Source organism: Pristiophorus japonicus, chromosome 8 (assembly GCF_044704955.1).
Source record: "Pristiophorus japonicus isolate sPriJap1 chromosome 8, sPriJap1.hap1, whole genome shotgun sequence".
Classification (NCBI taxonomy): domain Eukaryota; kingdom Metazoa; phylum Chordata; class Chondrichthyes; family Pristiophoridae; genus Pristiophorus; species Pristiophorus japonicus.
Genome location: NC_091984.1, coordinates 131493995 through 131508611, shown reverse-complemented (window position 1 = coordinate 131508611; position 14617 = coordinate 131493995). Strand labels below are relative to the sequence as shown.

At 53.7% G+C, this 14617-nt stretch overlaps 1 protein-coding gene across 1 annotated transcript in view; it reads left to right on the top strand.

Annotated features, from left to right (window-relative positions):
• pappa2 (pappalysin 2) overlaps positions 1-14617 on the top strand; it is a 586487-nt gene that overhangs the window by 384793 nt on the left and 187077 nt on the right. The window contains exons 13-14 of the mRNA XM_070887395.1: positions 11562-11775; positions 13231-13396. Coding sequence (XP_070743496.1) covers positions 11562-11775; positions 13231-13396 — 380 coding nt within the window. The remainder of the gene's footprint in view (positions 1-11561; positions 11776-13230; positions 13397-14617) is intronic.

The window sequence follows — 14617 nt, the reverse complement described above, 5'->3', positions numbered from 1 at the left end:
GGGAGTCCGTGAACCGGCTTAAAAATTTGTTGCACGGCACTGCTCCGTGCACCACCCTCCAGGCCAAGTCCCCGATGAATAGTGGGAGGACCCCTGCGTAGAGGGCCCTCCATCGGGGACCCCCGCCTCCTCCGGACGGCAAGATGGTACGCCATGGCGTGTCCGGACGGCCGGCGAGGATGGCAAAGTTGAGGGTGTGCAGGAGCAGCCCGTACAGGAAACCCCTCCGCGCGGAACTGAAAGGCACGGAGGGGATTTCCCCGAGGCGGCTCAAGTTGTGAGGCGCCGGCCCCCGAAGGAGGTTCCGGGGTTTGGCGCCGATGAGGAATTCCGTCCGGACGGGGGTCAGTTCGGACGGGATCTCCCCACGTGCTTGAGCCTCCTCGATACACCTAACGGAGTCAGGGCCCAGAGCTGTTTTTAGCGACTCGATGGCATCGGCCGCGCGGCGGACGTTGGCAGAATTTAGGCGCCGCGCCAGCGTGACTGGCGCCATCCAGCCCGCTCCTCCGCCATCGAGCAGGTCCCTGACCCTGGTCACCTCACCAGCCACAGCCCTCTCTTCCGACCGCCACATGAAGCCTCGGCCGTGGAGGTACGGATTCCCGAGCAGCGGTTCCTGCAGGACGGCCGCCACTCCAGCCGGCGGAGAGCTGCGCTTGGTGGAGACTTTGTTCCAGACCCTGATGAGTTCCCTGTAAAAGACAGGCAGCTCCCGGAGGGCGGTCCTGGCACCCCCCAAGTTCACAAACAGGAGCTGCGTGTCATAATTGAGGTCGAGCTGCTGGCGGAAGAAATACCTCGCCAGAGCACACCACCTAGGAGGGGGCTCGACGTAAAGGTATCTCTGCAGGGTCTGAAGACGGAAAGTCGCGAGCTGGGCGCTGACGCACACCAACGACTGACCGCCCTCCTCAAGCGGGAGACTCAAGACCGCGACAGAGACCCAGTGCTTCCTGTTGTTCCAGAAGAAGTCCACCAGCTTCTTCTGTATCTTGGCGACAAACGCAGGGGGAGGGGTCAAAGTGACCAGCCGGTACCACAGCATTGCGGCCACCAGCTGGTTTATGACTAGCGCTCGACCCCTGTAGGACAGCACTCGGAGCAGTCCTGTCCAGCGCCCTAGGCGAGCGGCGACCTTGGCCTCCAGCTCCTGCCAGTTCGCCGGCCAGGCTTCCTCGTCGGGGCTAAGGTAGACTCCCAGATAGAGGAGATGGGTCGTGCTCCAGGCAAAAGGCCTGAGCTCCTCCGGCAGGGAGTCCACCCGCCACTGACCCACCAGGAGTCCGGAACATTTCTCCCAGTTGATCCTGGCGGAGGACGCGGCCGAGTAAATCTCCTGGCACTCACGCATCCTCCGCAGGTCAGCGGGATCCTCTACCGCGAGGAGCACGTCATCGGCGTAAGCCGAGAGGACGACCTCCACGCCCGGCCCTTGCAGAGCCAGTCCCGTCAACCTCGTCCGCAAGAGGCGCAGGAAAGGCTCCACGCAAACGGCGTATAACTGGCCGGACATGGGGCATCCCTGGCGTACCCCTCTCCTAAAGCGAAGGGGCGCCGTCAAGGACCCGTTAACCTTAATCAGACACTCCGCGGCGGCGTACAAAAGTCGGATCCGGGCGACGAAATGCGTCCCGAACCCGAAAGCGCGCAGAGTTCCGAGCAGATAGTCGTGATCCACCCTGTCGAACGCCTTCTCTTGGTCGAGGGATAGGAAGGCGACCGACAGACCAGCCTCCTGGGAGCAATGGATGAGGTCCCGGACCAGATGGATGTTGTCGTGGATTGTCCGGCCCGGGACCGTGTATGACTGGTCGGGGTGGATCATGTGGTCCAGCACGGCACCAAGGCGAGCAGACATCGCCCTGGCGAAGATTTTGTAGTCCGTGCTGAGGAGGGAGACCGGGCGCCAGTTCTTAAGGAGGCGGAGATCGCCCTTCTTAGGCAGCAGGACGATGACTGCCCTGCGCCAAGAGAGGGGCATCTCCCCGGTCGCCAGACTTTCCCCCAGGACCCGCGCGTAGTCGCCCCCCAGGACGTCCCAGAACGCCCTGTGGAACTCCACGGTCAGCCCGTCCAGCCCCGGGGATTTTCCCCTCGAGAGCCGGGCGAGGGCACCGGTCAGCTCCGCCAGGCTTAGCGGAGCTTCCAGATTTTCGGCGCCCTCCGGGCCGACCTTCGGCAGGTCCTCCCACAAAACTCTACGCGCTTCCTCGCTGGACGGATCCGGAGAGAACAGAGCCCCGTAATATTCACGGACCCTGTTGTTGACGCCCTCCGGATCCGAGACGAGAGAGCCGTCGTCGGCCAGCAGCGTCAAGAGCTGCTTACGGACACTCTGCCTTTTTTCCAGCGAGTAGAAGAAGGGGGAGCCGCGGTCCAGATCCCGCAGGAACCGGATCCGCGACCTCACGAACGCGCCTCGGGACCCGACGAGCTGCAGGTCCTTCAGCGCGGCCTTCTTCGCTTCGTACACCGTCCGCAGGGCCGGGTCCTGGACGACTTGACCGAGACGGGCTTCCAGGTCGAGCACCTCTTTTTCTAGGCGCCCGACTCTGGCCGCCCGCCTCTTGGTCGACCCCCTCGCGTACTCTTGACAGAAGACGCGGACGTGAGCCTTGCCCACGTCCCACCATAGCCTCAAGGAGGGGAAGCCCCCCTGCTTCCTTCTCCAGTCGGACCAGAATCGACGGAACGAGTCCTGGAACCGCACGTCCTCCAGCAGCCGGTTGTTAAAGTGCCAGTACGCGGACCCCGTCCTCGCGCGGAGCGAAGCGAGCTCCGCCCACACCAGGTGGTGGTCCGAACACGGCACCGGCCGCATGGAGGCCGCCGGGACGCAGGAAACGTACGCCCGAGACACGTAAAGGCGGTCGACTCTAGACCATCCAACTCCAGGCCTCACCCAAGTAAAGGCGCTGGAGTCGGGGTGGAGATTTCGCCAGACGTCCACCAAGTCGAAGGACCCGACCAGGTCCCTCAACTTCTCCATCGCCGTCATGCACTGCGGGGCACCGGAGCGGTCCCTCGCCTCGAGGGTGCAGTTAAAATCCCCCCCGAGGACAATGCAGTCGCCGACGTCGACGGAGCCAAGAAGAGCGGACACCTCTTCAAAGAAGCGCGTTTGCTGCGGGCCGGGATGAGGGGCGTACACGTTCACGAGATGGAGCGGCACGTCCCCCAGGCGAACCGTTACGTGCAGCAAGCGGCCTGGCACGGGCTCCTCGACCCTCAAGATCTCCGGCTGAAAATGCGGGCCCAGCAAGATGGCCACCCCACTAGAAATGGCGGTGAGGTGGCTCATGCGGACCTCTCCTTGCCATTCCAGGAGCCACGTGGCTTCGTCTCCCGGAACGGTGTGGGTTTCTTGCAGGAAGCACACCGCATATTTCCCCTCCCGCAGGAGCGAAAAATTGTCAAATCTACGGCGTGCCCCTCTGCCGCCGTTGATGTTGAGGCTGGCTATGGTTATCTTCATGACAAAAGCATAGTGCAACCTCTACCTTAACCTATTGTGGGGGAGGGAGCGGAGTCTTTTGTTGAACTCCGCTCCCTCCGCAGCCCAGCGAGGAGTCCCTCGAGCTCGCGCAGCTCAAGGTGCTGCTCCTTTGTCAAGGGCCCGCCCGCGGCCAAGGTTTTAACGGCGGCGCGGACGGACCCCTTGATCAGCTCCGGCTCGGACCATTTTTCCAGGGCCAGTCGGGCTTGGTCGCGGCGACCCCGGCTCTGGGCCAAAAAGTCCCGGAGTTCCTTTGCAGGAACGAGGAGGGCCTCAGCGGCGGCCGCGAGCAGATCCACCGCCTCCCTGGCGGTGGTCTCTAGGTCTTCACCCGCGTCCCCCACCGAGTCCCCGTCCTCCTCCGGGAGGTGGCCGCCAGCAGCCGGCCCATCGACCGCACAAGGTACGGCAAATGAACCGGCCGCTCCAACCGGCCCTGGCACTGCCCCGATCCCACCCCCAGGATCGTCGGCAGAGGAGTCCCCACTGGGCTCTTTTAAAAATGGTGCCGGGTCGGGAAATGACAGCGGAAGGGGTTCCCCCTCCGCCCCAGGAACCGGAGAACAAGGAGAGACCCGGCCATAGGAAATCCCCAGGCCCTCCAAGTGCTCCAGCTCCAAAGTAAGGGGCGAGGGTGGGTGTTCCTCCCCCTCCCCGCTGCCACCCCCCGGCCCAGCATCTACAGTGTCATAATCAATTGTTTCATTCTCTGCCGGGTCGAGCAAATCCCGGGGTAAGTTGTGTATTGGCTGGGCGGGCTCAGGTTCGGCCTTTTCGGCCCCGCCCGCCTCGGTCCCCGGGACGCTCGACCCGGCGGCTACGCATTCTTCCACTGGCCCCACGCCCCCCACGACAGGCAGATCTTCCACGCCCTCCCCAGGAGGCAGCGGCTGGGCAGCCTCGACTGCCTCACCCTCCCCGGGGAAAGACTCCTCGCGCCTGCAGCGCAATTTGGGGGCGCTGGTGGGGGACGCGGGACACGCGGCGGGCACCGCCTCCTCCGCGGAGGGATGTTGTTCCCCCTCCGCCTCATTGGGGCGGTGCCTCTTTTTGTTCCTGGGGGCGCGCGGAGTCAGGGAGACCTCCATGTCTGCCGAGGCCTCCCGCTCCGCCCCCCCCTTTTCCTTTTCTTGCCCGCGCCTGGGCCCCTCTGTGGTGTTATTCAAGGGCCCGGGCACGGGCTCGGGGCACCCCGCGCTCGCCGATGACTGGGTTGGGCTGAGCGCGGTGGTCAGACTTTCCGGCGCACCGAGGGGACCCGCCTCTAGATGTTTTTCCTTCTTCCGCGCCTTCTTTCTGCTCGGACGCTCTCCCTCCCCCCCGCCGGAGGCCCTGAAAACAAAGGCCTCCGACGATGCCCGCGCACCCATGGCTCCCGGCACGCGGACGCAACTAGGGGGAGGGGTGGCGGCGGCGCCAGCTATGGCCGCCTTCGGTGGTTTGGCGGCCTTGGAGGCGGGGCAATTCTTGCGAACGTGCCCCACCTCCCTGCAGGCATGGCACCGCACGCCGTCCGACGTCCAGAAGACGCGGTAGGCAGTCCCCTCGTGCACCACATTAAAGTGCCCTTCTGTCAGGTCCTCCCGCGCCAGCCGGACAAAGAGCTGGCGGCGGAAGGAGAACACGTGGCGCAGGCTGTTCTCCCTGAGGCCGAGCGGTATGGGGTTGATCCCCGACCTTACCTCCCCCAGTTGGTGTAGGTGAGGGAGGAGGAGCTCAGCGGAAACAAAGGGCGGGACGTTTGACACGATGACCCTCTGCGCGGTGGCCTCGAGAGGGTCCACCGGCAGGAACGTCCCGCCCACCGTGAGCCCCTTTTCAAGGGCCAGGGACACCGCCCGCTCCGACCCCAGGAAGAACACGGCCTTCCCAGACATCTTGGAGGCTGCGACAATGGCCGAGGGGCCGACTACCCCAGCCATCGCCCGCACGCACTCCTCGATGGTCATTGTGGGGTGAGTGTAGCTCTTGACCCCGTGTTTTTTCGTAATTAACCTAAATGGTGGCAGGGCAGCGGGTGGCGCAGGAGGGGCCGTGGAAGCGGTTGCCACCTGCGCATACGTCCTTGCTGGCCCTGCCACCGGCGTGGATGGGGTCGCCATCACGGGGTCCCTTTAAGGGCTACACCCACCCCAAAGTCACAGGCCTTAATGGTCTTAATTGGCCTCTTGTATAATGACTGAGCAGAGGAGCCCTTAATGAGGCACACCTCTCCCCTAGTTGGCAATTGGGGAGGGGCCTTGCTCCCTCTGCTCAGTTGTCTTAAATTGTTTGTTTTTTAAATTAAATTTGGAAGGAAGGGCTCTCAGAGAGAGAGGGGAGAAACAGAGTAACAGAGAAAAGAGAGAGGGGGGTGGGGAGGGGGGGGGGCTGCGAGGGCAGGTCTCTCGTCGCAGCTGTGGGTGGGTGCACTCCCCAGATGGCAAAACACAAAAGTCTTTGGGGTGGTCTTCAGGTGGGGGGAGAAGATGTCTTCACCTGGGGTAGCTGGAGCCACCAGGCACTCCTAACGATCTTTAATTGGGTGATTAATGAAAATCTTCAGCCTGGTAGCTCCAGCTATCCCAGGCTAGGCAATTGGGGGTGGGGGGGGTTTCAATTGTGGGGGGGGCCTAGTTGTAAGCACAGCCCCCACGCACACTACCACACACACACACACACCCCCCGCGATGTTCCGGCCCTCAGTGGTCTTCTTTCCTCCCCCCACCGATACAACAAAGTCTTTTTGGGAAATGCACCCACACCCACCTGTAGAAAGTGTAGAGTCTCCCTCCTTCCACACTGGATGTTGTTTGTCTTTTCCCCCTCTCTCCAACTCTTTGCAGAATGGTAAAGTTGATGAAAGATTTCTGCTTTCTCCTCCTCTCCCTCTGGATAGAAGTTGTAGTGAAGCCCCTTCCTTCCTTCTCCTCCTGGGCTGGTCTCAGGGCTCTCCAGGCAGGAGCTCAAGTTGCTAGCAGCTCCACTCACTGCTCACAGCTCCAACTGAGCAGGACACGCCTCCACTGCTTCACGATTGGTCCCTTGGGCATGAAACTCTTTTGAGTTTACCTGCAAAACATAAAGACATTAAACGGTGCCACCCGACCTGGGTGACACTCCAGACATTTACAAGGCCCTTTTTTTTCCCCCCTTTTTTGTTTTTTTTGTGTTTTTTCTTTTTTTTTTGTTTTTTTTTTGGGCACTAAAATCACAATTTTTCCCCAGTGCCCCCTATAAAAGGGAAGGGGACACTAAAAGCACCGGCAATTAAAACAAATTAACTTTAAAACGTAAAATCAAATTAAAATTTGGTTGCCGGGCGTGATGATGCACTCCAGTCCCTCCGGTGCCCACCTCTCGCGGAAGGCCGCGAGCGTACCGGTGGACACCGCGTGCTCCATCTCCAAGGACACCCTGGACCGGATGTAAGAGCGGAAGAGAGGCAGGCAGTCAGGTTGAACGACCCCCTCGACCGCCCGCTGCCTGGACCGGCTGATGGCACCCTTGGCCGTGCCCAGGAGCAGTCCTACGAGGAGGCCTTCGGACCTACCCGCTCCCCTCCGCACAGGGTGCCCAAAGATCAGGAGAGTGGGACTGAAGTGCAGCCAGAATTTCAGGAGCAGCCCCTTCAAATAGTGGAACAGGGGCTGCAACCTCGTGCATTCAATAAAAACATGGAACACGGACTCCCCCCTTGGGCATGAATGACAGAAGGATAGTTTGCATGTGAAGCAGGTAATCAGGAAGGCAAATGGAATGTTGGCCTTCATTGCGAGAGGGATGGAGTACAAAAGCAGGGAGGTCCTGCTGCAACTGTACAGGGTATTGGTGAGGCCGCACCTGGAGTACTGCGTGCAGTTTTGGCCACCTTACTTAAGGAAGGATATACTAGCTTTGGAGGGGGTACAGAGACGATTCACTAGGCTGATTCCGGAGATGAGGGGGTTACCTTATGATAATAGATTGAATAGACTGGGTCTTTACTCGTTGGAGTTCAGAAGGATGATGTGTGATCTTATAGAAACATTTAAAATAATGAAAGGGATAGACAAGATAGAGGCAGAGAGGTTGTTTCCACTGGTCGGGGAGACTAGAACTAGGGGGCACAGCCTCAAAATATGGGGGAGCCAATTTAAAACTGACTTGAGAAGGAATTTCTTCTCCCAGAGGGTTGTGAATCTGTGGAATTCTCTGCCCAAGGAAGCAGTTGAGACTAGCTCATTGAATGTATTCAAATCACAGATAGATAGATTTTTAACCAATAAGGGAATTAAGGGTTATGGGCAGCGGGCGGGTAAGTGGAGCTGAGTCCACGGCCAGATCAGCCATGGTCTTGTTGAGTGGCGGAGCAGGCTCGAGGGGCTAGATGGCCTACTCCTGTTCCTAATTCTTATGTTCGTATGTTCAGTGGGTCGAGGTAATCCACGATGAGGTATGCATTTGTGAGCCTAGTGAATGAACTGATAATGTGATTTTAAACCTGTGTTAATAAACCAACAAGTTAGAACATAAGGAATAGGAGCAGGAATAGGCCATTCGGCCCCTTGAGCCTACTCTGCCAATTCATTATATTATGGTTAATCTACCTCAACTCCACTTTCCTGCAATATCCCCATATTCCTTGATTCCCTTAATATCCAAAAATCTGTTGATTTCTGTCTTGAACATACTCAACGACTGAGCCTCCACAGCCTTCTGGGGTGGATAATTCCAAAGATTCATCACCCTCTGCCTGAAGACGTTTCTCCTCATCTCAGTCCTAAATGGCTGACCCCTTATTCTGAGACCACGACACCTGGTTCCCGACCCCCAGCCAGAGGAAACATCCTCCCTGCAACTACCCTGTCAAGCCCTGTAAGAATTTTGTATGTTTCAATGAGATCACCTCTCATTCTTCTAAACTCTAGAGAATATAGGCCTAGTCTACTCAATCTCTCCTTTTGGATAATTAGTTCTTTGTTGCTATAAATTCTTAAGCAAAGAACCCATGAAGCAAACACATTACATCTTCATCTTGATTCAATCTGTCATGCCGCAAGGAAATGAGTGGTAAAAAGTGGAATGGCCATTTATTATGTAAATGGAGAGATTACAAAATGCTGCAGTACAGAGGGAAACACAAAAAGTTAGTATGCAGGTACATCAAATAATCAGGAAGGCAAATGGAATGTTGGCCTTTATTGCAAGGGGAATAGAGTATTAAAGTAGAGAAGTCCTGCTATAACTGTCCAGGGTACTGGTGAGACCACACCTGGAGTACTGCATACAGTTTTGGTCTCCGTATTTAAGGAGGAATATACTTGAATTGGAGGCAGTTCAGAAAAGATTCACTTGGTTGATTCCTGAGATCAAGGGGTTGACTTATGAGGATAGGTTGAGCAGGTCAGGCCTAAACTCATTGGAGTTTAGAAGAATGAGAGTGTTCTTATTGAAACATATAAGATTCTGAGGGGGCTCGACAAGGTAGATGCAGAGAGGCTGTTTCCACTCGTGGTTGAATCTAGAACGAGGGGGCATAGTTTAAGAATAAGGGGTTGCCCATTTAGAACTGAGATGAGGAGAAATTTCTTCTCTCAGAGGGTTGTAAATCTATGGAATTCTCTGCCCCAGAGAGTTGTGGAGGCTGGGTCATTGAATATATTTAAGGCGGAGATAGACAGATTTTTGAACAATAAGGGAGTGAAGGGTTATGGGGAGCGGGCATGAAAGTGGAGTTGAGGTAGAAGATCAGCCATGGTCTTATTGAATGGCGGGGCAGTCTCGAGGGGCCAAATGGCCTACTCCTGCTCTTATTTCTTATTTCTTATGGCAGAAAGTTCATCCACCTTCAGGAATGAAGGCAATTTATGTAACATGTGTGGCTCATTGTAGCAGCACATGGAGGGGCAGTGATTTATCTTGTCAATGATCTGTTGCTGGAACTACTATAGAACATTCACGCAGCACTTTGAAATCCATCGCTAAATTCATTCAGTCACATAACTGGCAGCAGAAGGACTGCAAAAGTACAAGTTTAAAAATAAGTTCCAACTCCCTGAAGGCTCACTTGGCAGTTACACTGGCTGGTGTGCAACTGTGTCATACAGACCAGGAAAGTCCGAAATTCAACTCCTGGCAGTTCCTGGCTTGGGTGGCAGTGTTAGTAGGAAAGAAATAACTTGCATTTATCTGTCACTTTGCACATCACCAAATGCTTCAAAGCAGCCAATGAAGTGCTTTTGAAGTGTAGTCTCTGTTGTAATTTAGAGAAACATGGTAGCCAATTCACACACAGCAAGCTCCCACAGACAGCAACGAGATAAATGACCAGGTTGAGGGATGAGTTGGACGGGATACTGGGAGAAATCTCCTGCTCGTTGAATAGTGCGAACGGGAAAATGGAAACTTTGTTTAACACCTCATCGGAAAGACAGTATGGCACTCCCTCAGTACTGCACTGAAATGTCAGCATAGGTTTTGTGCTCAAGTCTCCAGAGTGGGATTTGAACCCATGACCTTCTGACACAGAATCGGGAATGCTGTCATTGAGCAAAGGCTGACACAAACTGCAACTGGCTTTAGCCACCCCTGACTAAGAAAGGGGGAAATAATCAGCCAAGATTCCTGTTGCTGATCACTCTTGCTGGGGCTTGTGCATGCATGGAGGGTTGGGCATGGACAGGATCAGTCTTGTCTGCAATGCCCCCCCACCTGCAGCTGGATTGTTGACATTTACTGTCCACATTATCCCAAGAGGAATGGGCACTTGGGCGAGGTACTGGCTGGTGTCCGCTGCCCTTGGGACTTCAGCACAGCAAGAGTTAACGCTTTTGCTGGAGGAGGGGGGAGAGAATGGGAGAGAAAAGGTTATTTTTTTTTAAATCCATTTCTAAAGCATTACGAATGTAAGTTTTGGATTGTATTCATCATTGATCATCCATGATGGTAAGGAGTATTTGACATAAAATCTTTGCTTCCAGACAGCTTATAACTAGCAATTCCAAAGAATAAAATGGGTGAATCAGAAATAGCAACAATTGTGGTTGAGTCGCTATTAAAGATGTTAAGAATTTATGGGCAAATTAGTGAGGTACACATTCCCTTTAAATATGTAGGGCACGTGTTCGCACTATCATGTGCTGGGTCACCATTGGTAGTATGTGGTATTCTGCCCATAACTCCCTTTTCGTTCAGCTCTTCTTTCATGGTTGTCTAGGTCCCATGTCCAGGCAGAGACAGCTGTCATCCATTCCAATTGGTCTATTTCCATTCAGTATTTGAACCACAATAGTTGTGGGCAGTGTGGCATCTCCTTGTTGCTGACTTTCAGGGTTGTCCCAGTGAGTGTACGAGTGAAAATGAGCAAGGGAGCACCCACTGGATGGGTTTCTGTACACTTCCCATAGGCCAGATGGAAAGATGCATTACCAGAAGCATTGGACCAGGTTACCAATGTCCGCTTGACCAAGTAATAGCTGTGACCCAGGAGAATGTTGCTTTTAAATGAAGAACTTGCGCTAAGCTCTCCTTCCTCACTGTCTTCGTCATTGTCATGGAAGCTGTTTTTTTTATCATCAGTGAAGCTTTTATAACCTTCTAAAGATCTCCATAGACCCAGCCCCATGTCTGAAGGCTGTGCTCACTGGAGAATGACACTTCCTCACAGGAGCTGACTAGCGCAATATTCAAAGCTCATCTGAAAGGTCGTGTATGGGTAAAACACCTACGGTACACAGCAGATGATGTATGGTCTCTGCGTGGAACTAAGAAATAGAAGCTCGTGCAGAGATTGTAGGTTCTATTTTTCTTACACACCCCAACAAGCAGTCAACACCTTCAGAATGGTAAAAATACAAATCGTAGTATTAGTAACGGTATCAAAAGATAACAGACAATGCAGTAGGAAGCACTCAATCATCAGCCAGTCACTCAGGACTAACTGGATCCGTACACTTGAGTTTGCTGTTAAGTGAGGTTGAGTCAAAATTACCATTGGAAGCCTTTCAGTCATCAGAGATGAAGAGTATAAAATGAACACTGCATGTTTCTTTTCACTCGGGTTGTCTTGCCCCTTTAATATGCTTGTTTTGTTGGATTCCAGGTACCCATGAGCTGAACTGCCAGAGGAACCCACTGATCATAAATGTCACTCACAACCTCAGCCTCCCCTTCTATAAGACAGCATCAATGCTGCTGAACCTGTCCTCACCGCTGATAGCTGTCTCTGGGGTAGCTCTGCGCACGTACAGTCTTTTCAATTCTCTCGCTGTGTCCAGTTGCACAGAGCGAGAGGGATACAAGAAACACAAGCAAAGGTACTAATTCTATACTCCCAACGGTATGACTTTGCACGTGAGCCCTTTTTAATATGCCACAAGGTGAAGTTATGTTAACTAATGGATCACTGTGAGCACTATGTGTCAGCATCAAGTATTTCCCGGCCAGGCATAGCAAGGATTGGACGCAGAATAATACTCCATCATCCTGCTGCAATAAGCATCTGAGGAACTCCGAAAATATGTGGGGGCCGAAATTGCCCCCCTTCTTAAGGTCCATGGGGCAGTAAGGCCTTTCTGACCAGGGGTAGGCGGATGGGCCGACCCATCAGAATTTTCCCCCAGGTTGGGGGCATCGAAAACGGATTTCCATCCCGCCCGTGTTCCCACACCGTTGGGCACGCGCTGATCCATTACCGCATGGCAGCGACCCCTTTCCGCCTCGCGAGGGACATTTCCCCGCGAGAGTGGAGCCGCCGACGGTCGGCGCCCCCCTGACAGCTTTTCCCGGCAGGAAGCTGCCAGTGGCTCGGCATGCGTTTGCCCTTAAAGGGGAGCGCGCTCCGCCGCGGCCGCCATTTTATTTTAAATGTTAGTCGACTCTGAAGTCGACCCGACAATGGTGACCATGGGTTCGGCCTCCCTGGTGGCCCAGTGGATGCCACTAAAATGGCTGCAGATCTCTCAGCAGTCCTCCCCGTTCAACTAAAGGGGAGGGGTGTTACTGCGCATCAACGCCACGTGGCACGTCCACGCTGCGATGACGTCATCACCGTCCCAACGAAATCAAGGATGAAAAGAGAGCAAAATCCCTGTATTCTTGGGCCGGAGAATAATCATTTACTGTGAATTGTGCAGCTCCTTTGGGTCAGAGGGCAATTTTGGCCCCGTGATGTTTCCAATTTCTCACACCAGCCATCTGCTAGCCTCTTGAACTGAGGCTGTTAATTTAGTGCTGCGTTGAAGGCAGTGCTGCCTGTTCCCTCCATGAACTAGATTGAGACTGCCCAAACTCATTCTGTATAGGACCCTTCCATCCAGCAGACAGAGGAATCTGTCATCCCATCAACCTGGCCTGGATGAAAACCTAGAGCTCCCAAAGGTAAAAGGCCAGTGCCTCATGCATTGAACCACCCAGTCCCACAGACTCAACTTTTAACAAACAAAGCGACATAGAGTTCCTTAAATCGATCCTTTTCTTCAGTCAGCAACTTAAATCAGTGTAACCTGTCAGAAGTGAGTGGCTTTCTATCCGATCTGAATCTGTTTCTGTCGACCCCAGCTCATCATTGAAACCATGTAGCTGGCTAGCTTTCCATTAAACCATTGCATCACAAATGTGAGGTCAACAGCAGCTCAAACTCCCCCTCCAACACATCAAAACCAAACTTATTTCCTTTGCCTCTAATATTGTTGAATCATTAAGTTCCGTCTACCCTGTAGACTCTCAGCTTGGATCTTTGATTAACCCATTACATTCCATCTCTGTTACAGTTGTGGGCGATGTTCCTGTAGTCAAGACCGGTGTGAAGCATTGTCGGTAATTCATGCGGCAGTGAACTGCACTGTGGACAACAGTGGGCAAGTGGAATGTCATGTGGCCTGCGAAAAAGGATTGTCTTTGAAGACCATATGCGGCAAACACCTTGGCCCTCTTCAGGTAGGTGTTATATAGCTCTTGATACCAAAAGGAATCACAATACATTTCTGTTGAGAAATGGAGTAAGGCGATAGGACCTTAAATCTGGGGTAAGGTGCCATGCTGAGGGATAGAACCTTAAGCAATACTAGATGAGTGGACCCAACTGCTCGACTCTGCAACCAAATCATGGTAGACACTGAGCTCTTGGATAAATGAGTGTATACTCTCTTGCACACCTCCAGGTAATGCCTCCCAGCAGCTGCCATCCCAAATCTTTGAGACTTTTCAATGTGGTAGAAGGATCTATACAGGGCCGTTTATTAGTGATGTTGGTTGAGGGGTAAATATTGACCATCATCATCATCATAGGCAGTCCCTCAAAATCGAGGAAGACTTGCTTCCAATCTAAAAGTGAGTTCTCAGGTGACTGAACAGTCCAATACGGGAATTACAGTCTCTGTCACAGGTGGGACAGACAGTCATTGAAGGAAAGGGTGGGTGGGGGGTCTAGTTTGCCGCACGCTCCTTCCGCTGCCTGCGCTTCTTTCTGCATGCTCTCAGCGATAAGACTCGAGGTGCTCAGCGCCCTCCTGGATGCTCTTCCTCCACTTAGGGTGGTCTTTGGCCGGTGGGGATGGTTGCACTTTATCAAGGAGGCTTTGAGGGTGTCCTTGAAATGTTTCCTCTGCCCACCTGGGGCCAGGACTAGGGAGGACACCCCTGCTCTTCTTTCAATTCTACAAATAATGTGTTAGAAGACTCTCCTTTGGGTGAACAATTGCACTGACCCTTGATTAACCAGATGCTGCCCCATACTGACTCATCTCCCACCAAACAGTGGAGAGCAGATAACGTCAATGGGACTAACTTTCAAATCTTCTCTGTGGAAAAATATTAGGAACGTGGCAAGCCCCACTCAGAGTGGACCATTACATTGGCTGAGTAAAACATTTTTATTCTCTCTTGGCATGGTGCTAGTTCTAGATTTTCTGGGTGTTGCAATGAACTCTTGTTGTAAATCTTGAATTTCATCTTTTTTGGATGGTCCAGATCAACAAATTTACCATTGGTCTGAGTTAGTAAGGTTGTCTCTCCCTGAGGAGACGATGGCTTGGGTGTATAGCAAGGAGTTCCGATCTGAAAATTAAAATTGGGGAGGGCTAACAAGGAAAGGGAATACACATTAAATGGTAGGAGACTGAGAAGTGTAGAGGAACAAGGGAGCTTGGAGTGCATGTC